General features: G+C 36.9%; 1 protein-coding gene across 5 annotated transcripts in view; it reads left to right on the forward strand.

Annotated features, from left to right (window-relative positions):
* Positions 1-23,050, forward strand: part of LOC139937752 (TRAF3-interacting protein 1-like) — a 35,999-nt gene extending 12,949 nt beyond the window's left edge. For 3 of the 5 annotated variants that reach the window (XM_071933043.1, XM_071933046.1, XM_071933044.1), the window contains 8 exons: positions 4,361-4,445; positions 6,496-6,513; positions 11,104-11,188; positions 11,783-11,866; positions 14,010-14,127; positions 14,959-15,069; positions 15,597-15,820; positions 17,479-23,050. In XM_071933043.1, coding sequence (XP_071789144.1) covers positions 4,361-4,445; positions 6,496-6,513; positions 11,104-11,188; positions 11,783-11,866; positions 14,010-14,127; positions 14,959-15,069; positions 15,597-15,820; positions 17,479-17,635 — 882 coding nt within the window. In that variant the 3' untranslated portion in view covers positions 17,636-23,050. The remainder of the gene's footprint in view (positions 1-4,360; positions 4,446-6,495; positions 6,514-11,103; positions 11,189-11,782; positions 11,867-14,009; positions 14,128-14,958; positions 15,070-15,596; positions 15,821-17,478) is intronic. The other 2 variants (XM_071933045.1, XM_071933047.1) reach the window with 1 other exon arrangement.
* The last annotated feature ends 1,009 nt before the right edge of the window (positions 23,051-24,059 follow it).

Below are 24,059 nucleotides of genomic sequence, written 5' to 3' on the forward strand. Positions count from 1 at the left end.
TTTGTTTGTTACATTTCATACGCATTTATGATCAAAATACACCTGTTTCATTGGTCAAAGATACTTTTACATTTTGCTAACGATGTTTTCCAACTATAACACTATGCAAATATTAAAGGATTTGGGTACTTTTTGTAACACAAAACACAATGATTTACATTAAACTTTCACCATTTGAAGATAATGATAGTAGAATGCGTGCCTTAAAACATTAGTTGATGAGGTGCTGTAGTTTTTGAGAAATGAGTGAAACAATTTTATGAAGAAAAAAAAACGTTTTTACATGCTAAAATAACTTTCCTGAAACAAAAATTATTTTCATGACTTTGTTTTACTCATTTCTCAAAAACTACAGCACCTCAGAAACTAATATTTTCAGGGAAGCTTTCTACTATCATTGTCTTCAAACTGTGTAAGTTTAGTGTAAACCTGTAGACATTGTGTTTTTTGTCCTACAAAAAGTACATAGACCCTTTAAGGACCATGATGATCTGTGGTGCCAGAATATCTATAGCAGGCAGGGAATTGAACTTAGCTCTTGAAGGGACGTGGCAGTTTTCCTCTGGGAAGGGACATTTTTCTATGAGGAAAATGTTAGTTCGTATCAGAACATTGAAAAGGACACCAGGGCCCAATTTCATAGAGCTGCTAAGCACAAAAATTTGCTTAGCATGATATTTTTTGCCTTGATAAAAACAAGATTACCAACCAAGTTTCCACTTGATTTTCAGGATAAGCAAACAACAGCTCAATACCTGTAACAAGCAATATGCAACAAATGGAAATTTGGTTGGTAATCCTGTTTTTACCACTGGAAGAAATTTCATGCTAAGCAAATTGTTGTGCTAAGCAGCTCTATGAAATTGGGCCCAGAGCAAAAGCACAGGGCACCACGGCAATGGCTGTGTGTGCTGTTGGTTATCTTAAGGGTTGTGCAGGGTTTAGTGAATGGTATCAAGTGGTACATGGAACAAGGATAAGATAATGTTATGAAGGCTCAATAAAAATGTATGAGATGAATTAAAGGCAGTGGACACTATTGGTAATTTCTCAAAATAATTATCAGCATAAAACCTCACTTGGTAACAAGTAATGGGGAGAGGTTGATGGTATAAAACATTGTGAGAAACGGCTCCCTCTGAAGTGCCATAGTTTTCGAGCAAGAAGTAATTTTCCACGAATTTCAAAATCAATCATTTAACAGCGCTGTATGCTTTGTTTTTGAAAGGGCAAGGGCACCAAGGCATTTTCTCTTTGGCAAAGGGCTACCTATGAGGAAAATGTAAATTTGGCAAGGCAATGGCAAGGGGCAATGGAGGCAATTGCCTAGGTGAAGTATCAGGCATTATCTAAATGCACACAACTTCGTGAGACAAGGGTGTTTTTTTCTTTCATTTTTTTCTCGCAAGTTCGATGACCGATTGAGCTCAATATTTCACAAGTTTGTCATTTTATGCATGTTGAGATACACAAACTGTGAAGGCTAGTCTTTGACAATTACCAATAGTGTCCACTGCCTTTAAAACAAATATTAGATGGTTTATTTTGGGAATGTACACGTTGTACAAATCAATGAAGTCAATTCAGTTCTAACTGTAATAGATGTTAAATTTGCATCGGGGATAAAGAATATTAATTTTGGTTTTTACTCATATACCAATGTGTGTAAGCACTGTATACTCAGTACTTTTCCGAGTCCTGTGAAAAAAATATCACAGGCATGTTACTCGGTGCGGACTGCCCTGGTTAGGACTGCCCAATGAATGTGAAAGTATCTTCAAACCAGCCAAAGTTATTACAAACTGTTTGCACATTTTCCTGTTGAACCACGAGTGGTACATTTATTTGTGTAATAACCAATAACGGTGTGAGTCACGTGAATGCTGTGACAAGACATAATAAACATTTCATTGGTCAAGCACTAGGGTCCAATTTCATAACAGCTGCTTAAGCAAAAAAGAAAAACAGCTAACCACAACAAAATTATGCTTACCAAAATAAGGTTACCAGCCAAAATAGCATGTAACATCTACAATCTGTGGCTTGTGTACTTGTGTATCCTGCTTATTTTTGCTTACCAGCCTACATGTTAGTAGCTCTATGAAATTGGCCCCGATGTTTGCTTAGTTCTCTTGACCATCACCCATGAGAAGTTTTGGTTGCACAACTTTGTCTCATCAGTGACATCAAGTCTGGGAGTAATCTTGAACGAGCACATACGTGTATAGTATTTTGAATGGAATGTCCCAATAAAATAGTCCACGGGCTTGCGCTGCATTACTTATTTGATCCAAGTAGAAAAGTTACTACTATTCCATGTATCGTGATGCTCCCTTAGAGCACATCCTGAACATTTCACAATGACTAATTAAAATCAATTTATCAAGCTACTAAATGCCGTAAGTGCAGCTCTTGAGTTTCCAAGAAATAAACGCCCTTTTTATGGTGTTGTTTTGTATACGATCAAAATAAACAAAGTAATACAGGTCAGTTGTGTATACAACACATGTAAATGTACAGTGATTAATGCATACACCTTGAATAAAAAAATATATTATTATTTTTTTTGCACAAATTTGCTAGTGCCTACATACAAAATTATTACAAATGAAAAAATTATGAGTCCATTATGCAAACATCTCGACATAAAATTGATTTCTGACATGTACATGTAGGACAATACACAATGACTTGTACATATTATTCACAGTACATCAATAAATGATGGAACCTTGGGAATTTGTTATCAGCTGAGCACGTATTTGAGTGTCTGAGAGAGACGAGGTTACCTGAGATAATTAGTTTGCTGTGCTGTGTGGTGCATTTCATCATTATCATATATTGTTAATAATGAGACATCTTAACCAGTGTTCCTCATTTTCATAACAGTAATTTTATCAGAATGTTTATGTTTTTACATATTGTAAGATGTTGTTTAAGGCAGTGGACACTATTAGTAATAACTCAAAATAATTATTAGCACAAAACCTTACTTGGAAACGAGTAATGGGGAGAGGTTGATAGTATAAAACATTGCGAGATACGGCTCCCTCTGAAGTAATGTAGTTTTCGAGAAAGAAGTAACTTTTTACGAATTTGATTTCGAGACCTCAGATTTAGAATTTGAGGTCTCAAAATTAAGCATCTGAAAGCACACAACTTCGTGTGACAAGAAGGGTGTTTTTTTCTTTCATTATTATCTCGCAACTTCGACGACCGATTGAGCTCAAATTTTCACAGGTTTGTTATTTCATGCATAAAATGTTGAGATACACCAACAGTGAAGGCTAGTCTTTGACAATTACCAATAGTGACCAGTGTCTTTAAAGTACGTTCATTGAAGGCCCTGACACCATGGTAATTTACTAATTATTCAAAGTATATATGTTAGCTTAGTATTAAACATAGTGAGAAACGGCTCTCTCTGAAGTAGTGTATAGTTTTTGAGAAAGAGGTAACTTCTCACCCAAATAATACTAAAAACATTCAGGCCTGAGGCATTTTATTAAACATCTGAAAGCACACAAATTTTTGCAATATGGGTGTTTTTTCTTGACCAATTGACCAATTGATTCCAAATTTACACAGATTTGTTATTTTTTAAGTGAGAATACTGGTCTTTGACAATTACCAAAGGTGTCCACTGTCAAGTGCCTTTACACCATTGTTCCTGGGGTGGATTTCACAAAGGTAGTCCTAACTTAGGACTAGTCCTAGGCAATGCTAAGAGATAGGACCAGTCCTAAGTTAGGATAAGTTACTGGTCCTAACTTAGGACCAGTCCTATCTCTTAGCATTGCCTAGGACTAGTCCTAAGTTAGGACTACCTTTGTGAAATCCACCCCAGGTGTCATAACAGCAATATTTACTCTGTACGTTTATAACTCTTCAGAATTTGTGGTTTTACATACTGTGAGATTTTCGTTAAAGTTCTTTCATTATTTGTGATTCATAATAACCTTTTTAAAAGCACTGCTTTTTCCATATCATCACCATACATGTACATCCAGGACTGTCCAACATGCTGACTTTGTTTTTCAGGGAATGTGGATGATTAACATAGATTTTCCCAGCCAATTTCTGCAAAAAAATAACTAAATCTAATTAACAAAGTAAATTCGAGAAACATTGTCATAAAATGTACAACTGCATTTGTTCAATGGCAGGAGGGTTCATGAATTATGCTGAAACTAATTCATAAAACACCAAACTCTGTTTTTATCCATCGACAGTTCACCATGTTTAGTTTTGCGGTTTGTTTTGCTTGCAGTGGATTTTCAATTTGACATATTAACACTTTTTTTTCAGAGAAACATCTTCTCTCTTTAAACTTTGCTTTTCTGTGTACTTAACTACCCAGAATGAGGATGGGAGTTCTAGCAATCGTATCCCTCGTCCGACCTCGGCCAAAGGTCAACGCCGACGCCCAATGCAAGGCAGTGACGGTAAGATGTCATGCTTATATAAAAAATTCCCCAAATTTTCGGGGATTTGGAAATTTAGGTTTTTCCTTGCACTGGCACTCAAACACTGATGTCCATGAACACAATACTTAAACTTCACTAGCCCTCACGTGTACATGAAGAATAACTACATGTACGTTGCCTGACTGTTACTTTAGTTACTGCGTCAACATTTTTGTTGTTTTTATTTTGTGACAAATTTTTCTTCAAACATTTACAGGTTTGTAATAATCAGCTTGTTACTGAAATGAACCCCTTCCGTGGTGTTTGGAGCAACCCTAACATTTACTTACCCAAGTTACTGATGGTAACCCAACAAGCTTGTGCCTCCCCCGAACAAATGTAAAATAGCGAGACTGCCAACATTGGGCATCATTGTTCATAGACAGCCCAGTTGGTAGATTGTTGGCACGTTAAACTGGAGATCATTGGTTCAAATCCTACTCTAGTCAATTAACCTTTGTTAGATAATAATAATAATAATAATAATAATAATAATAATAATAATAATAATAATAATAATAATAATAATAATAATAATAATAATAATAATAATAACAATAATAACAGCTCTTCCATAACGCAATTCCAAAATTTTTCGTTGCGCTTCGCACACAAACAAAAACAACAATAGCAATTATAACACACTAGAATAAAATAGATTTTGGGATTACAATTTGCACGATGTTTCAATCGGAGCCTCGAAGGAGATTAAGTCAAGGTTCAGAAAAAGCCCCAAGAACCGTTTGGACAGTTTCACTTTACTTGGCTTTGCCTCGTTGAATGGAACATTGGACATACCAGAACTGATTTTGTGCTGTAAAAATCACCCAGTATTTGTGCATCAAGAGATGTTTAGGATGAAGTACCCAGTAGGACTTAAACACTGTAGACTATTTGTGACCCGCTCTGTGAAAATGAGTCAGATGTAGGCAATTTCAGGAATTGAGTTATATGCATGGCTGGAAAGAACTCATCAGCAGCAGTAATTTGGTATATGCCTAAGCTTTGGGGTGTATCGCGTTGCTGAGTTACTCCCGTTTGAAATAAGCCAATACATCATTTTTTGTGAAAAACGAATTACAAGTAAAATGATATTATAAACTACCATATCGTGCAAAATGGTACAAATTAGACATTTAAGTATGACCACAAGATTTTTTTTTTTTTTTATACACTTTCCACATTAAACTGTCCATAACTTAATCATGCATTGGGCGACATCTGACTCATTTTCACAGAGTGGGTCACATTAAATATTAACTCTCTGCAAAATCAACCTCATACCAGTAATAATCCAGACCCTGGTTTGCTTGTTTACCGAATGCCTGTTTCTACTTATCTGACTGCTCAATGCGAACAGTAATAATGGTTGTGCGCCAAAACTGACACTCTTGGCTTATTGAAAAGAAACTCTGCAATTAACAATACCTGAAGCCCAGACTGAACAAGTAAGTTTTCAGATTCCAGACCGATTTTACCCAAATTTAAGATTTGACTTTGATTTAAATGGATATTTTTATAGATTCCAGAAAGTTATAGGCTTTGGTTTAAGATATTCCACAAAGCATCGGCCACAGGTAGTCCACAAAACATCGGCCAAAGATAACTATGGGTTTAAACCAAAAATGAAAATTGTTGGGATCCCGACATAATCTAAGTACAAACCATTTTGCGTAATATCTGTTTACATGTATTGTAATTGCACTTTTCATGAGGTATGCCACAGTTTTGGTTTGTTTTCCATTTGGAAACTGCATCATCTGTCAAAATTTTGTCAGAAAAAAAATCAAAAAAAAAAAAAAAAACCTGTCTTTCTGTGAAAATCAGGCCAAGTAATTTAAACCAGGAGAAATACTTATTTTGATATGTTGGATGGCATGAGGTTGAGGCCAGTTTGAAGAAGTCTTTGTATCTCCCCACCCCCCTTTCACCCACTCCCCCACCCCCACCCCCAGCAACACACCCTAAGCATGACTAACACAGATTTCACCACATTTTCTTTATCTTATAACGCTTTATTTCACTGCAGACTCAGAAGGGGAGGAAGGTACGTTGCCGTGGTTTCACGCAAAATTTGAATATTAACTTGGAACATTTACTGTCGTAGTGTCATAGATTTACATCTGTGTTAGATACAGTTCAACGTTGCCATACAGAACATCGAGTTGGAACACTCACTTAATCATTTATTAGAAAATTGAAATAGGAAAAAATAACGGTGTAGAAAACTTCACATGCCCTTGCAGCCGTTAAAATACTTTAAATCTTTTCCCCGCTCCATGAAGACTCTTCTCACTGGAAAGTAGTGCATTATAAAAGCTTAGAGCCCGTCTTTAGAGACACTGGACACTATTGGTAACTGTCAAAGACCAGTCTTCTCACTTGGTGTATCTCAACATATGCATAAAATAACAAACCTTTGAAAACTTGAGCTCAAATGGTCGTCGAAGTTGGGAGATAATAGTGAAAGAAAAAAACACCCTTGTCACACGAAGTTGTGTGCTTTCAGATGCTTGTTTTCGAGACATCAAAATCCAAATCTGAGGTCTCAAAATCAAATTAATGGAAAATGACTTCTTTCTCGAAAACTACGTTACTATCAAAAGCTCTCTATTACTCGTTACCAAGTAAGGTTTTATGCTAATAATTGTTTTGAGTAATTACCAACAGTGTCCACTGCCTAAACAAAATTACAACCATTGAAAGAGCTGAAAGAGCTGACAGATGCAAAGCAATGTCCTTTATTGAGTTCCTTGTCCAATGAACAAAACTGTTAAATGTTTCATTTTTACTTGCCTCTGTGAAGTACTTGATGACCTATTTGCAGTTTGTTAAATATTTGTTGGCGCAATCCTCTATAAGCAATTAAGTTACAATGTGTTGCAAAAGAGCACTGTTTAAAGACTTCATGCCCGGTTCATACTTCATGCGAATGCGAAGCGTATGTTGACGTCAAGTCTGCTCAACTCATTTGCGAATATCGCTGCAAAAGGATATTTCTGACATCAAATTCACTTCGCATTCGCATTCTCAGGAAGTGTAAACCGGGCTTAAAGGAACACGTTGCCTTGGATCAGACGAGTTGGTCTTTGAAAAGCGTTTGTAACCATTTTTTATAAAATGCATATGGGTAGAAATGTTGTTGTAAAAGTAGAATACAATGATCCACACAAACATGCCTCGAAATTGCACAGTTTTCCTTTTACCTCGTCGACTAACACGGTCGGCCATTTATGGGAGTCTAATTTGTTACTCCCATAAATGGCCGACCGTGTTAGTTCGCACAGTAAAAGGAAAACCACGCAATTTCGAGGCAAACTTGTGTGGATCATTGTATTCTACTTTTAAAATATCTTTCCAACCATGTATACATGCATTTTATAAAAAAGGGTTACAAACGCTTTTTATAGACCTGGAAACACACATAGGCCACAAAGGCCATGGTCTCTTTGAGCCCCCTTTAGAAGTTTCCCATTACACTTTAACATTTTCCAATGCCTATTGCAAATTGAAAAAATGGCATTGCCCTTTCAAATATAAACTTCCAGGTCTCGCCCTCTCAAATATAAACTTCCTGGTCAGCAATTATATGGTGTTGCTTTGGGGCCAAGCAAGAAAGGTTCATGTTTTTAGAACAACTAAAATACACTCATTCTTTAGCCAATCTGAATTTGATGTTCTGTATAGCAGCATGATTTTGATCATTTGTGGACCTTCAGCGCATCATATTTTTCTGTTAGTCTTTGTAGTTGTATAATTATTTTAGATGGTGCAGGTGGGTGTGGGCTTTTTAATTCAGATACACACAAGCTGTTTTATAGTTTATGTATTTCTGACAGGTAGAATATTTGGTTATAGTTACATTTACATCTAATTCCTTCATTTAGCTTTTGTTAACTGTTCCCAATTTCACAAAGCTGTTTACTATTCTGCAAATGTTTGTGCTTGTTATAGCAGAAAATCTTTTAAGTGTACTTGCAAGAAACTTTGACAGCAGGGCCCAATTTTATGGCTCTGCTTACCGTCGAATTCTGCGCTTACGATCGTGATTCCCCGCTTACATGTACGTGCAAGCGCTGAATTTCTGCGCGAGCCTTGTAAGTGTAGAATGTATAAGTGGAGTATGCACGCGCAGAAGCCAAAATTCTGTAAGCACAGAATTCCCTACTTCCGTAAGCGTCATTTCTGTGCTTATGGTAAGCAGAGCAATGAAATTGGTCCTGGGTGTGGTTGTTGACATTGGATTTGCATTGTTGCATCACTCAGTTGCTTACAAGAACTGCCGGCATGCCTAAAGTTTCCCTTTCTTACTGCTAGCAGTGTTTATGCAATATAAATTCTGCTAATTGACGCTCTGCTAGAAGGAAAGTTTGCTTACAGGCTTTATGAAATTCGGCCTTGTCTGTCTTTTCTCTTAGCAATATTTATGTTTTAATGTGATGTAATTTCTGATGCAGTATATTCTTGCTTATCTTGCGCTCTTCGGTCTTCCAAGTAGAAGGAGATCTTAGCAATGATGTCATTTCCCCATCCCTTATTGGCCTGCGCCTTCAAATTTTCCCATGACTGTTCCTCGTCCAAAGAGTTAAAACACTGGGATGCTAATGAACTGACAAGACGCAAATTCATACCCGGTCATTTGGGAACTAAATTAAAAGAGGAAGGGCAATGACCAATTCAATTTTCTGATGTACTACTCGTTTTCTAAAAGATAGAGTCCTCATGTCAGTGGTAACAAATTTAAATATTATAACTAACTTTTGATAATAATGAATCAAAACAGCCTTTTGATCTTTAACTGACACATTAGGTATTTAAAGATCTGTTAGTTGTTGAAATTAATTGATGTCATGTTTCAAATTTCGCTATGTAAAGTCGGTTATGAACCAAAACATCACGGTACAAAAACGTAGAGAATGATATCATCGGATGTTTTGGATGTCGAAAAATTCTGCACTAGACGGTATTAAATACATATGAACAGCTTGACAATGTACACAATTTTTCGTGTATAGACTTTCCCCACTCCAACTAGGATTATTGAAAGTAAGTTCATCACAAAATCAAATTGGTCATTTCCCTTCCTCTTTAAAGGAACGTTACAGAATTGGTAAGAAACAAAAATCGTGATGATCCAAATTTACATAAAACTTACACGGTCTAATGATGACGATAGTAGAAAACATCCCTTGAAATATTTCTGAAATTTTATATTTGATGAGAAATAAATAATCTAAATTTTGCGTTTTGAGTTTATCGCTCAGTGAGCGTTTTATTCATTTTTGTTTTGGCATCGATGCCATGCAAAATTTGTAATCATTTTTTTTACTATTCTCGATCTCAAACTTCTGCAGGTTTGTCAGTTTATGTATATTGTGGATTACATAAAGTGCTTACACCGCCAGCAACTTTTTTGCTAGAAAACCAATTCTGTAATTTTCCTTTTAGACAATTTAAAGCAACTCCGTGTAAAATCAGAGTCAGTTACTTCAACGTCAGGTACTTTTAGTACTGCAGTTTTCGAAATTGCATGTGCACATGCAATTTACCACATATGTAGTAGTGTAAGAGAAAGGTAGCCTTTCTTCCCTAAAAATTTGCGGGCAATTGGTGCATGCAAAAATTATTTCAGGACAAAATTTCATAGTGCTGCTTTGAGCACAATAAAAGTAGCTAAGCACAAACATTGTTAACATCTAATTCACAAAATGGCTCATGTGAGCTGTGGACGTTTCCATATTGGTTGTTTCTTAGAGCAGCATGTGCTTCAATGCATTTTGACCCAGTGATCTTGCACTTTTCGCCATTTAACAATTGGATTGAGCACAACTCTGAAAGACTTTGATTCAAAAAGATTTTCCTGTTCAGAAAGCAATCAAATTACAGTTTTTTTTCTACATTGTGCGTGTTGGGTCCACTTTGAATAAAGTTGAAATTGTCGCGGGACGTTTTGTTTCATACTAACCCATGAAGACGTCATACATTTTAACAATCGCATCAAATTTGATTTCATTTCTTAGAAACATCATCTTTTGATTTCATCTTTGAGGGCAAGGCCATTTTTATTTTGCAATTGGAAATTCTGTGGGAAGCTTTTGAAGGGGCACCAAGGCCAAGACTAGGGGCAATCGAGGCCATGGTCTCCAGGCCTTTGTGTCATTCCAGGCATGACTTTTGTAAAAGGCAGTGGACACTATTGGTAATTGTCAAAGACTAGCCTTCACAGTTGGTGTATCTCAACATATGCATAAAATAACAAACCTGTGGAAATTTGAACTCGATCGGTCATCGAACTTGCGAGATAATAATTAAAGAAAAAATACCCTTGTCACACGAGGTTGTGTGCGTTTAGATAGTTGATTTCGAGACCTCAAGTTCTAAACTTGAGGTCTCGAAATCAAATTCATGGAAAATTACTTCTTTCCCGAAAACTATGGCACTTCAGAAGGAGCTATTTCTCACAATGTTTTATACCATCAACCTCTCCCCATTACTTGTCACCAAGAAAGGTTTTACGCTAATAATTTTTTTGAGTAATTACCAATAGTGTCCACTGCCTTTAAAGTGTGAATTGTGAATCATGTAGACATCATTGCTCTAAACTGTTCATTTCTTTTTGTGGAATTCTTCCCCACAGAGGTAGATGGCGGTGGAGGTCAGAAACTAGACCAGGAGAAGAACAACATGGTGAATGGTAATGACTCGCTACCACCCCCGGCTAGGTATGCAATCTTTGTTTTCTTAGGGGTCATTCGGAATAGATGGATTGCACTAAGCGTCATCGTCCGCCATGTGATGAAATGTGCACGCGTGCGAGGCTAAAGATTTGTGCGTAGCGTGACGCGTATGCACTTCTGCATTGTTTATACATCAAATATGGCGATTGATGGCGCTTAGTGCAATCCATCTATTGTCATTGTTGAAATAAAAAAAAATCACAACTTTGGGTGGGTCTAAGGCACGGGGGTGGATTTTTCATAGAGTTAGGACTAAGTCTTATCTTTAGTTAGGATGAGTTACTTACTCCCTATTTTGGCAGTATCTTTGTTCAGGGGTACCAGTCAGAAGCCATTCAACCTACAACTGCAGGGTGCAAACCCAAGTTTCTGATACAATCTGGGAAGTGGCAGCCAAAGGATCACCTTAATGCCACTTTTGATTTCAAATATCAAATAATAAACCACCTGAGAAACTGACCGGGTTAATTTGAAATAGTTTTGGGTTGAACAAAGATAAACTGACAGGAGCAGGACAGTGAACCTGTGCCCTCCATATTTTATTACTGCTTTGAATAACAACGATGATTATGATTTCAGTCGTAAGCTACCTAGACCTAGTAGTGCCCGGCCAGCACCACCAAGAGTCAAGAAACAAGATGCTGCTGAAGATCCTGCATTGAGGTAGGTTTAATAGACTGTCTGTATTTTATTATATCTGGGTTTGGGTACCTTTTGTACAACACAAAACACAATGTTCACTGATTTACATTAATCTTACATGGTTTGAAGATAACGATAGTAGAAAAAGCTTCCCTTAAAATATTACTTGCTGAGGTGCTGTATTTTTTGAGAGATGAGTAAAACAAACCATACGAATAATTTCCGTCTCGCGAGATGTAAAATGTACAACTAATTTTTTACCCCATCCCCCCCCCCGCCCATTTATAACCCTGGATTAAGATAAGAAACCTAATTTTTATAAATACCTAAGACAGTTTATCCATTCTGATTGGTCGAGAGGGCATCACGTTGGGGTGTTTAAACGGATAATATAACACCAGTAAAAAGTGTTTAAACATGGGCGTGACACGCGAGCTTGCACCTGTGCTTATAAGACAGTTTATTCATTCCTATTGGTCAAGAGCAACGGCTGGAACACCTGGCCCACATAACGCGATACGCACGACGCGCACGCCAATCTCCTTTTAAGGAGTTTTCACCAGAGGGCCTTACCATTTCATAGCTGGAGGGGTGTTTTGTTGAAAGAAATCATGAAACATAACTTTTTTTTAAATACTTTTGGACCAAAATTTGTTGATGTTTTTTGACCGAAAAGGTATTTATGAATGGGAATAAAAATGTGCTTGGCCGGTATTAAACACTCTGTTTAAAACCGGTTGCAGTCTGGATGCTGATAATTACCCCCGCCTCAGGCTTTTAGTAATTATCGCATCCAGACTACAAGTGGTATTAAACCGAGTGTTTAAAACCAGCCAAGCACATTCCCATAGCAAAGCATCTTGCTCATGGACACAAGTGTCGGCATCCGGATTTGTACCCACATCCTGATCACATAACTACCAGAACGTGAATTCGATGCTCTGTACCACACAGCTATGACACCCTATGGCCATGAACACTGTAACTATTTTGTCAGCTCTACCAATCGTGTACAATAAGGGCACAGAACTGATACAAGCAACACCCTCAGTGGTTGCAAACTGATAATATACCTTTCAGCACATGTCATCATTTTTAATGGGAGACTTTCAAGACGCTTGGTGGCAGCAGACTTGCCAGGTAAAATCCATTGTTCTCGGTATTGTGCACATGCTCAGAACTACGTAAACAATGGAAATTTACCTGGTAAGTCTGCTGCCACCTAGCGCCTCAAAGTCTCCCATAGGGCGCCCTTTGCTAGAGGTCAAAAGAAGGTTGCTTAATCTATAGAATTCATGTATTTTTGCTGATGTGCCTTTGACCTTGTCAAACACGTAGACTGGCTGATAATTTACACAAAACAGCACATCGTGATTATTATTATTATTATTATTATTATTATTATTATTATTATTATTATTATTATTATTATTATTATTATTATTATTATTATTATTATTATTATTATTATTATTATTATTATTATTATTATTATTATTATTATTATTATTATTATTATTATTATTATTATTATTATTATTATTATTATTATTATTATTATTATTATTATTATTATTATTATTATTATTATTATTATTATTATTCATGGTTTATTTATTAAAACACTGCAATACAGCGGCTAAAAAGCAGAAATGCACAGTTTACAAAATAGTCATTAAAAACATTACTATTATATTTAAAAAGAATTAAAAAATAAAAATATAAAATTAAATATTGATGTATAAACACACAGGCAACAAATTTCTGACAGAAAAACATTCAAGAGACATGTTGCCCCAGAGAGTGATGTTCACAATGTTATGTGGAACTACGTTTTGAAGTATGAGACCTATTCCTTTATGCCACCGGGTAATGGCTTTTACATTGTGTTGTGGCGCAATGTGCTGCTGATCAAACCAGCTAGGAACACTGAGGCAAACCTCTTCCCATCAAAATAAGTGCACTGTGTTCTTTTACATGCATTACACAACAAACGGGACCATTACGTGTATGTGTCATCATGACCGGGACTCAAACCCACACTCTGCTGAACAGAAACACCAGAGCTTGAGTCAGGTGTTCTTATCATGACACAACACAATTTTCATGAAAAAATACCTTCAAGCGAATAATTTTTATATTATTTTATATTTTTTTCATTTAGAATCGGCAGTGGGAAGCAAAACACTAATGTGATCGTAGACAACGGTCAGAACTCAGAAGATGAAGACGATATATTTGTTGTTGAAGATTCTACCCCAGCAGTTGAAGATGATGCAATGGTAGGTCACCCTCACTGTGTTGCAGTTAATCTGCCATTTTGGGAGTCAAATTTAAATGTAAAGACATGTGGTGAGCATGAACAAGTGACAGTGCCTAAATTACACCGTGAAATACTTAAGAACGCTGACTCCCAAAATAGCACAACCTTTATTTATCCTGATGATGACATCTAAGCCAAATTTCATAAAACATTGAAGCAGCCGTTTTGTGCTTACAGAAAGCCCTCAGCAGAATTGTTATTTCTTAAAGCTGTTTACCGTAAGCAAGGGTAAATGGTTAGCACACGAGTGACCTAACAATGCAAATCCATGGTGAATGGGCGTGCCCGCCTAGAAGTTTCTGCTTTCTTGAGAAACAATGGTGAAATACATGTACCTTAATGCTTACGCACATTTTTCTGCTACTGTAAGCACACAAATTTGCTTACGGGAAAACGACCTTATGAAATAAAATTGGGCCATAAAAACTTGCTGAGTGCAGAAAAATCTTGCTCAACTGAAACAAGTTACCAGCCAAAATTCCAATTTTTTATAGTCATTGAACTTCTGGAGTAATTACCAAAAGTGTACCCTGCATTTAATATGAAACATGGACTAGTTGAACCAACGGGTAAACTGGTTCTGCTGCCTAGTCACTGTAAAAGTTAGGTGCAAACCCTGTGTATGATTAGACTGTCAACCACCGGTTCTTCTTAGAACCAAGAGATTTACAAAAGATGCTACCGCGTAACCTCAGCCGAAGTGATATTACCTGTAAATTAAACGTGTTCGTCTTTTAGGAATTCACAAGGACATTGAATGTTTCATTTTGATCTGTTTGTTTATTTCCAGCCAATTGGCAGTGAATCTCTTGAAGATGATGGAGAGCATGGCGGCCTCGTCAAGAAAATCCTAGAAACAAAGAAGGAACTGGAAGGGAACAAGATGAATGATAAGAAAGATGTAAGTTACGGGCTTCCATTGGACGTATGCATTTTTCTTCAAAGCTTTGCATTACGGTAACTTCCTGCGGATAAGACGCGTCTTCTCTGACTTTCCAAGGCCCCAAAAATCACTGCATCTTGTCTTTCGATGCGTCTTGTCTGATATCAATTGAGTTCATTGCATTAAAATCTTACACTTATACTGTAAAATACAGTGTAATACCTTAATTTTGCCCAGGGTAATTCTATATTTAACATTTTTCTCAAAATAAAACTTCAATCTGTTCCATCTTTGAAGATTAGCTTTTTTGAAACTCCGCTAAGCTGCAATTTTCTTTACTGTGCAAACCTTCTTTCAAATTTAAATTGGCTTGCGCGAATTTAAATAAAATAAAGGCCATCTTTAAAAATTGCGCACAACAATAATACTGGCGCAAATCGTCCAATGCTCCACATTCGTGGCATCAAGTGTAACATACCTTCTCTTAGTTCAACTTAGTTGAAACTGGCTCTCACCTGTCATTTGTATTTCTATAATTTCTTTAGGACAAACCCATCGTGATGGATGCTGCCCGGCGTAAGGAGCGTGAGCGTGTACAACGTGAGGTGGAGAAACTCTCCGGCGCAATCCAGACGCTGACTCGCAGTGCTAACCCCTTGGGTAAGATCATGGACTACCTGCAGGAGGATGTGGACAGTATGCAGAAGGAATTGGAGATGTGGAAGAAGGAAAACCAAGAACATGCTTTGGCTATTAAAAGGGAGCAGGGGTAAGTACTACAACTCAATTTTTGCTTAGCAACGGAATTTGTCAAGCAGTGTTTTCTGCTTAACAGCTTAATGAAATTTGGCCCAGGGTGGTTGAGGGAGAGCTTGATGTATGGCGTGCCATTGTTGCATAGTCTGAAGCGAGTGGAATTGATGATGATGATGATTGTAGGGTGTCAATTTCAAATTCTGATGGTTAAAGGGAAGGTACGCGTTTGGTAAAGACTCAAAACAAATATCAACTTAAAAACTGACTCGGTAACGAGCATTGGAGAGCCGTTGATAGTATAAAACATTGTGGGAAACGACTCCCTCTGAAGTAACGTAGTTTGTTTGGTAAAGACTCAAAACAAATATCAACTTAAAAACTGACTTGGTAACGAGCATTGGAGAGCTGTTGATAGTATGAAACATTGTAGGAAACGACTCCTTCTGAAGTAACGTAGTTTTTGAGAAAGAGGTAATTTCTTACTAAAAAAATAAAAGACTTCTAGCTTGAAGTCTTATTCCTATCTGAAGGAACACAATTTCGTCCAACAAGGCTGTTTGTTCTTTCATAATTTTCTCTCAACTTCGATGACCGATTGAGCCCAAATTTTCACAGGATTGTTATTCTATGCTTATGATGGGATCAGCGTTGTAGCCACGGTGGGCGGCGGTGGGCGGGCCCGCCCGGCACTGACAATTTCCGCCCGGCACTTCAGCTGAAAAACAGACTGCCGCCCACCACAAAATTTCCCGAAAAATAAAAAGTTTTGTCGATTTTTATCACATTGCAAGACTAAAAAGTAATGTTTTTCGAGTTATGTAATTTTAAATGCAGTTTTTTATTTTTTGAGCCGGAATTTCGAGTAATAAAAATCTCAAACGTGTTTCACTTGCCTCTTGCAGTGAAGTTTTCTTCGTGAAATGTGCCCTGACGTTTTTATTGAAACGAACTATAGCTAGTGCATTGTATAGAAGGCCAGTCTGACAGCAAGCAGTACATACGGACGCAGTGTGTGCTGGTACCGTGTACATGTACATAACATTGACATGTACACGAATCATGTACACCATGTACATGTGGTGTACAAAGTGTGGTGGACCATAGAGTGCACTACAAGTCCAGTCGTGGGTTTTTCTGACGAAGTTTAAATTCAGCTGCGCGCACCACTAAAAAGATCCTAGCTACAACACTGGCTGGATGGGATACACCAAGTGAGAACACTGGTCTTTGACAATTACTAAACGTGTATACCTTCCCTTTAAGCCATAGCAGTGTGCGTTTAAATCCTGGTCATGACACGTGTGTCCTAGAGCAAGATGCTTTACTGTAATTGCTTCTCTTCACCTAGGGTATACATGTAAATGGGTATCTGTGAGGGTAGAGGTTGATAAACCTCACTGTTTATCCCCCAAAAATTTAAATATAAGACAGACTGTGTATCCGTATACGGATTTTGTTATCTGCGTGGACATTTTCGCTCCAGAGTTTTGGCGATATCTCAAAAACACGACCACCTGCTAAAATGAAATTGTTCACACATAAAATGTTAATTTGATTGTATACTCCTTGTGTCAACCCACCTTCCCAATCTACACACCCAAAGGTCCATGAACCAAGACATTGATCATTATTGTAACATTTTTTCTCTTTTTTTTTATATTTTCCTAACAGCATCACCGACGCTGAGTTGGAACCACTCAAGGCCCAGCTAACTGAGCTGGACCAAGGCATTGATGATCAGCTGGATACGATCGCAACCGTCAAAGCCAGTATTCTCCGAAACGATGACAAAACAGCTAAAATGTTGAGTAGTGTCGCCATTTCCTGATACATTAATTTGGATCAATTTGTTTTTCCCTGAATTTTCTTTTTAACAAAGTCTTTATGTGTGAGTTCAATTTTCCCTGTTACTTAATAACATACTTCCTACCTCTTATGGCTTTCTACAGCACTGGATTTCTAAAGAAACGGACAATTTGTCATATATTATAGATATTGGTAGAAATATGCAGTTCTTAAAAATAGCGCTTTATCACACACGAGGGTGTCTCAAAGCTCTGCATTGTTTTTTCTCTTCAAGTTATGCGGAGCTGTGTTTACCTTAGATCCATTTATTTACATAGCACCATGAGGTGCTGTGTCGCAATCTGCTGCAGTGCAGCCAACCAGACAAGAAAACACTGGGGTGAATCTCTTCACTTAACAATGTGTACTGGGATGGCTTTCACAAAGAGTTAACACTAGTCTTATCTTGACGAGTTACCCATCCTAACCTAGGACTAGCCTTAAGTTTGTATTATCTCCCAACTCTTTGTGAAATTGACCCCTGGTTTTTATTTCATACGTTGCATAACACATAGGAATTACGGCTTTCTGTCTCATACGGAGAACAAAGCAGTATGGGTTAAGTGTCTTGCTTAAGGACAGAAGTGTAAAAAACGTGACTTGAATCCGCCCTCCGCTGATCAGAAATACCAGAGCTTGAGTTTGATGCGCTGGACCACTCTGCCATGACACTATGGTTAACAAAATAGCAAGAAGTCTATGTCACCAAGCACCAAGTGGTGATGGTGAAACTCCTGTGATCAATTTTAAAACAAATTGAAACTCAGAGTACCTTTGACTGAGAGTAACTCACACATACCTGTCCTAATGAAAATGGTAGTTATACTGTATTTTGTGAAAAATACTGAGCCCAGGTGTTTGTTTTGTTTTGCGAAATGTGAATAAGAAATTGCTGTTACTCGAGTTCTCATTGATCAATTTCATTTCAATCATGTGTATAGAGTTCATTGACGATTCAAAAAATTCCAATCTGTAGCAATCGCAAGATTGCTAACGCCCAACATCATGGAGCTGCTGAGCAGAAATGTAACTTAACAAATCCTGTAACTTAACAAAAGCACTTGCTGGAAACCAGTCACATGATATGGTACATGTCTGTTTTGGCTGGTAACCATATTCTGGTAACCATGAACTGAGAAGCCTCCTGAACAATCCGTTAAATCTACTCTGCAGTAGTAGAATATATAGCATGACAGTTCTCTAAAGAACTAAATCTTCCTGGCAAGTATATGTAGACACACACATAAATTTTATTATATATAGTGGTCAGCAAATTGTTTTTGTACCAGGATTCGTAGGATTTGAAACTTTGCATGGTGAAAATACAAAAGGAAAGGTTTGCGGTAACACCATGTAATGACTATCTCTAACGAGTTGGGGTGGTTCTGAAACCAGCGGTTCTTTTCAGAACCACCCCAACTCATTAGAGATAGTCATTACACCATGTAATGACTATCTCTAATGAGTTGGGGTGGTTCTAAAACCAACAGTTCTTTTCAGAATCACTCCAACTCGTTGGAGATAGTCATTACATGGTGTTACCGCAAACCTTTCCATATCGTACCAGGATTCATTTTGTGCTTCATCCCTTTAAAGACCATTCGTTTCTGTATAATCAACCCATATGCCCATACAATGCTGATCTTCAAGATTTTTTGCTCTGCTATTTTCAGGGAAAATGTCAGGAAAATTCATAAGAGACAGACATACACGGCTTTCTTGTACAGTTTTAGATTCTATGTTTACATGGGAAACATTGGAAAAATGTCAACTTGGTCCGATACCTTTCCTCTGATCCTCGCAAAAGTTGGTATTTTGGTCCGATACCTTTCCTCTGATCCTCGCAAAAGTTGGTATTAATCACGGCCATTTGCTGCTTTTCTGGGAATTTCAAAGAAGCTGTTTGCGGCTGATGTTGTCTCTAAATGGTTAAACAGCTCCATGAAATTGAGCCGTGGTAAAGTGAATCATGGTTTATCCAACATTCTTCCTGTTACCAGAGGTTGCTTGACATTGAAGTTTGTAAGACTCTAAACAAATATGATTCCATTCTAAATTTTGTAACAATTTCTGAAGTGTTCATTTCATCAATTACATCAAAAGTTCTGAGTTCGATTATTTCCATTCAGATAGAACAATAGAATAAATTTGTTGAAACTATTGTTGGATTGTATTTATTTGTTCTAAATTAATGTGTATCAATTCATGTGTGATTGGTTTTGTGGAAGCTACAAACTAAAAGAAAATTATTTCATTGTTTATGTGCTTGTTAAAAAATAATTTCTGTATAAATCTAAGTTATTTTTCAAAGAAATTTTAGAGCCATTAGAGGAAAAAGTTGAAGAAATATGAATGTTAACTTTCAGAAGAATGTCACAGAAAATGTATTTGAGAAAATTTATCTTTGCTTATGTGTACTATCATTGTTCATGCTATTAAGAAAGAGGCGTAGAATTTAGGTTTCCAGGAATTTAGGGAACCAATCCGGATGGTTTTGTTGCTTGCACGCACCTCCCCTCCTTTCCCACCCCTTTCCCCTTTGACCTTTGGGGTCAAAGCTCGGATGGTGTGCAATTTTTTTAAACCTAATTTGTTCATGTTTGATTCCCCTACAAAAGGCAACTACTTTACATGCTGAAATTGTGTGTACACGTACATGTAATGTACATCATTAAGTGCCTACAAATGCATTCACACTTTATTGGAATCAGGAATTACTTGTTTGTACAATATCTGCCATGGAGAAATATTTGGCTCATTTCTCATGAATTGTTTGATACATTTATAATATTGCATTTTAACATGTATTGAAGTTCATACTTAATTGCTGCTCTCTTTTGTTACCTGCTATAGCTGCTTGGGCACTCCAAAACACTTCAAGCTATCTTTTAAAAGATTAACAGGGATTTATGGACTTTAGGTTTGGTAAAATGTTTTTTTAAAGGCATCAATATTGATCAGAGTAAAATGGGATGAAAAGAAACAACACCTGTAAAGATTCAGCCATTTTCATTGTAATGTAATTGCCTGAAAACAGCGATAATGGGAGACTTTTAAGACACTAGCAGGCATCCCACTCAACAGTCATTTACTTTTTTTCTCGCTACTGAAAACAATGGTAAAAAAAAGTCTCCAACTTATTTTAGCTTATTTGTCCGTATTCTAATGTTAACGAGGACCATCAACCAGTATTCATTTTTAGATGTTTTCTCCACAATGGGAAAAAATATCTGTGAGAACAATATTCAGTTGTCATGGTTTTAAACAATCTTTCAGCCAAGTCAAATTATGGATAGTAGTTTTCAAATAAAGATATTTTTAATCATTACTAATACTAGTGCACAATCCCTTTAATAATAATGAAAGTGAAATATATTTAGCTTTTGCAATTCTACTCACTAATGAAAGGGACCTATGGATGGTATAAATGCAAACACTTGTTAATGGCTACATGCACTCGCTGAGTCTTTCTCAAAAGGCTAAATGACAGCATCTACACAAGCTTGTGTAGGCCTGCAACTGTGGACCTCCTAAAGACCGTATTGAATAACCCCCTTTTTTGCGATAAAAGTCGCCATCTTGTAGGTCAAACGGTATGTGCGTCCAAACGCGTACATCAATAAGCATCAGCATTCCCGGTTAGATTTCTACGGCACATGCACCCACACACACACATGCACATCTTGTAGGGCAGATATTTTTTTTTTACACACAGTTTCAAACTGTGGACCTTTCCCGAACTGTGGACTCTATTGTCCTCGTTTTTTATAATAGTTGTTGTTTGAATGTGTATACTTACATACACCACTCTGTGTTGCAGTTACTGTGTGGATATCCCTTTGTTCTGTTGGAAAATCCTATTGTTCAACACTGTACAAAAAATGTTGACATATTTATGTCCACAGAGTCTTTCAAGTCCCAACGTTCTGTGCACTTCTTTGTTCTCAGGTCCACACCTTGTTTGTAATGTTAATACTCAACTCCTATTGTTCAACACTGTAAAAAAAAAAAACATGTGGACGTGTATATGTCCACATAGTGTTACAAGTCCACTACTGCACTTCTTTTGTTCTAAGGTCCACACTGCGTATGTAATACTCTAATGTAAGAGAAGCAGTCAGGTGAAAAGAGAGAGGCATACTGTAGTTAGAAGAAGAAAGGAATGAACAAAAGATAAAGGAATGTATCACCATGATACCAAATGACACTATACCAAATAGACCCATTCCCATGAAATATGTAAATTGCACATAGCGCGTGCGCACTAACATTTTGGTGGGCAAAATTAGGGAATATCGTGCTTTTTTGTACACGGTTAATGGCTGCGTGACGCAGGAGCGATTGTGCGTCTGCTTAGTGCACAACTCTATGGCGTTTGCCAACCAACAGGGTCTGTACGCATGCTTGAAGGTAATTAGCATATTTCATGGGAAGGGCCCATTATTGTTTTGATAGAAGTCTTAACACCCATATAACTGTAAACAAATTTCCTCAATTCCATTAAGTTTTTAGAAACAGTAGGGATTAGACAACTGTTTTATGGTTAGTTGTAAATAATATGCATTGTTTCAAGACTTTCGAGTTAACAATGACACACAAAAGTCATGGTATGTAGTATATATGCATGTATATATATTATTCATTTAAAAAATGCATAATTCATGATTATGGATTATTCCAGATGAAGTATTTTTTTGTGAATTGATTTACATGTATTATGAATTAAAATAAAAGGGCAAGCTTAGTGGCTCAAGTGTTTAATTAGACAAAACCAATGGTAAAACTAAAGTAATATCAAAGGTGGTTTACAAATCTTTCGACAATCCAGACATTGTACCACCACAGTTGGAACGTTAAAGGACAACAAAACAGTGTTAAACTTACACCGTTTGAAGATAAGGATAGCAGAAAGCTTACCTTAAAATATTACTTGCTGAGGTGCTGTAGTTTTTGAGAAATAAGTAAAACCATGTCATGAAAACACATTGTACATGCTTAAATAATTTGTGTCGCACTGAGATGAAAATTATGTTTGTGACTTAGGAAGGGAAGCTTTCTACCATCATTATCTTCAAACTCTGTGAGTATATACATTTAATCTGTGGCGTTGTGTTTTGTGTCCTACAAAAAGAAGCAGACCCTTTAAAGTGAATAGCAAGTTAAATATCAACTCAACTTTTGCTAAGCAAAGAAATTCCTCGAGCGGTATTTTTTTAAATTGGACCCTTGTGTAGCGTTCCAGATTTAGATTTATTTTAAACTTGACCTCATTTCTCTGCGGCCTGGCCTTTTATTTTATGCATATGTAAATACTCTGTAAATTGTGTGTATACTTATTATAGAAGGTGTACTTAATATTCTTGTATTGTGTGTTAATAAACTTAAGTGAGCTTGAAAATGAGTCAAAATTCCTATTTTTTATTTGTGATGCTCAAAAACTATCAGATTGGAAAGCTCTTTTCTCAAACAAGACCTACTCATTTTTAAAAAGGTTTTAAAATTAAGAATTTTGCCAGTTGCTCCTGTGTGTAGCCAGTGTCATGTTATGCACATTAACCAGATCATTTCAAAATGAATTAGAGGCTGAAAATTAACATTCTGAGAAAATTTAACAGCTGGATTATTCGAAAATTTTACAAGAATTATGCGTAGCACGTGCAGGTATTACTATAACAGTCAGCGTCACAACATGTTACAGCACTTGAATACTAGAAGCAAACTCGCCCCCCCCCCTCATCCCCACCCCACCCAACCCGACCAAAATAATTTAATGTTTTTTTTAGAATTCCCGCATTCCCCCACAATATTTTACAACCTTTCTGAATGATGACTTTGGAGAGATTTACAAAAACAAAACAAAACCTAGCTGCATCTGTAACCATGAAGATTTAAAGATTGTTTATGTTGTTTTTCATCATTTTGGTAAGGCCATTTTCGTATGTGGTCTTTTTGATAATTTGCTGACTCAACATAACAAATTAAAGAAACATTACCGAACTGGTAAGAAACTCTTCTAAGATCACAGTTTTATTCATTTTTTTTAAACCGATGTCATGCAAAAAATGCGTCCCACTATTTTCCTAGATGCATGCCCAGAGGGCCGATCGATCTCAAACTTCTACAGGTTAGTTTATGTGTGCTTACACTGCCAGCACCTGTTTTGTTAGTAATTATGTAATGTTCAGGACCAAATTGACAGATAAAACAAAAAAGTTAGACCCCTTCTACCACAGGCCAAGAGCGGGGATGCAGTGTTGATGAGGGGGCGTGGCTGGTTGTCTGCTTTCCTAGTAGCCCGCATTGCATTATGATGATGCGCACGTGGTGTACGTGTGGTTCATGCATAAGCTTTATCAACACACCAGACGATAAGACGTGACTTGTTGTTTTCTACACACAGACAAGAG

The sequence above is a fragment of the Asterias amurensis genome, chromosome 5 (assembly GCF_032118995.1).
Source record: "Asterias amurensis chromosome 5, ASM3211899v1".
Taxonomy (NCBI): domain Eukaryota; kingdom Metazoa; phylum Echinodermata; class Asteroidea; order Forcipulatida; family Asteriidae; genus Asterias; species Asterias amurensis.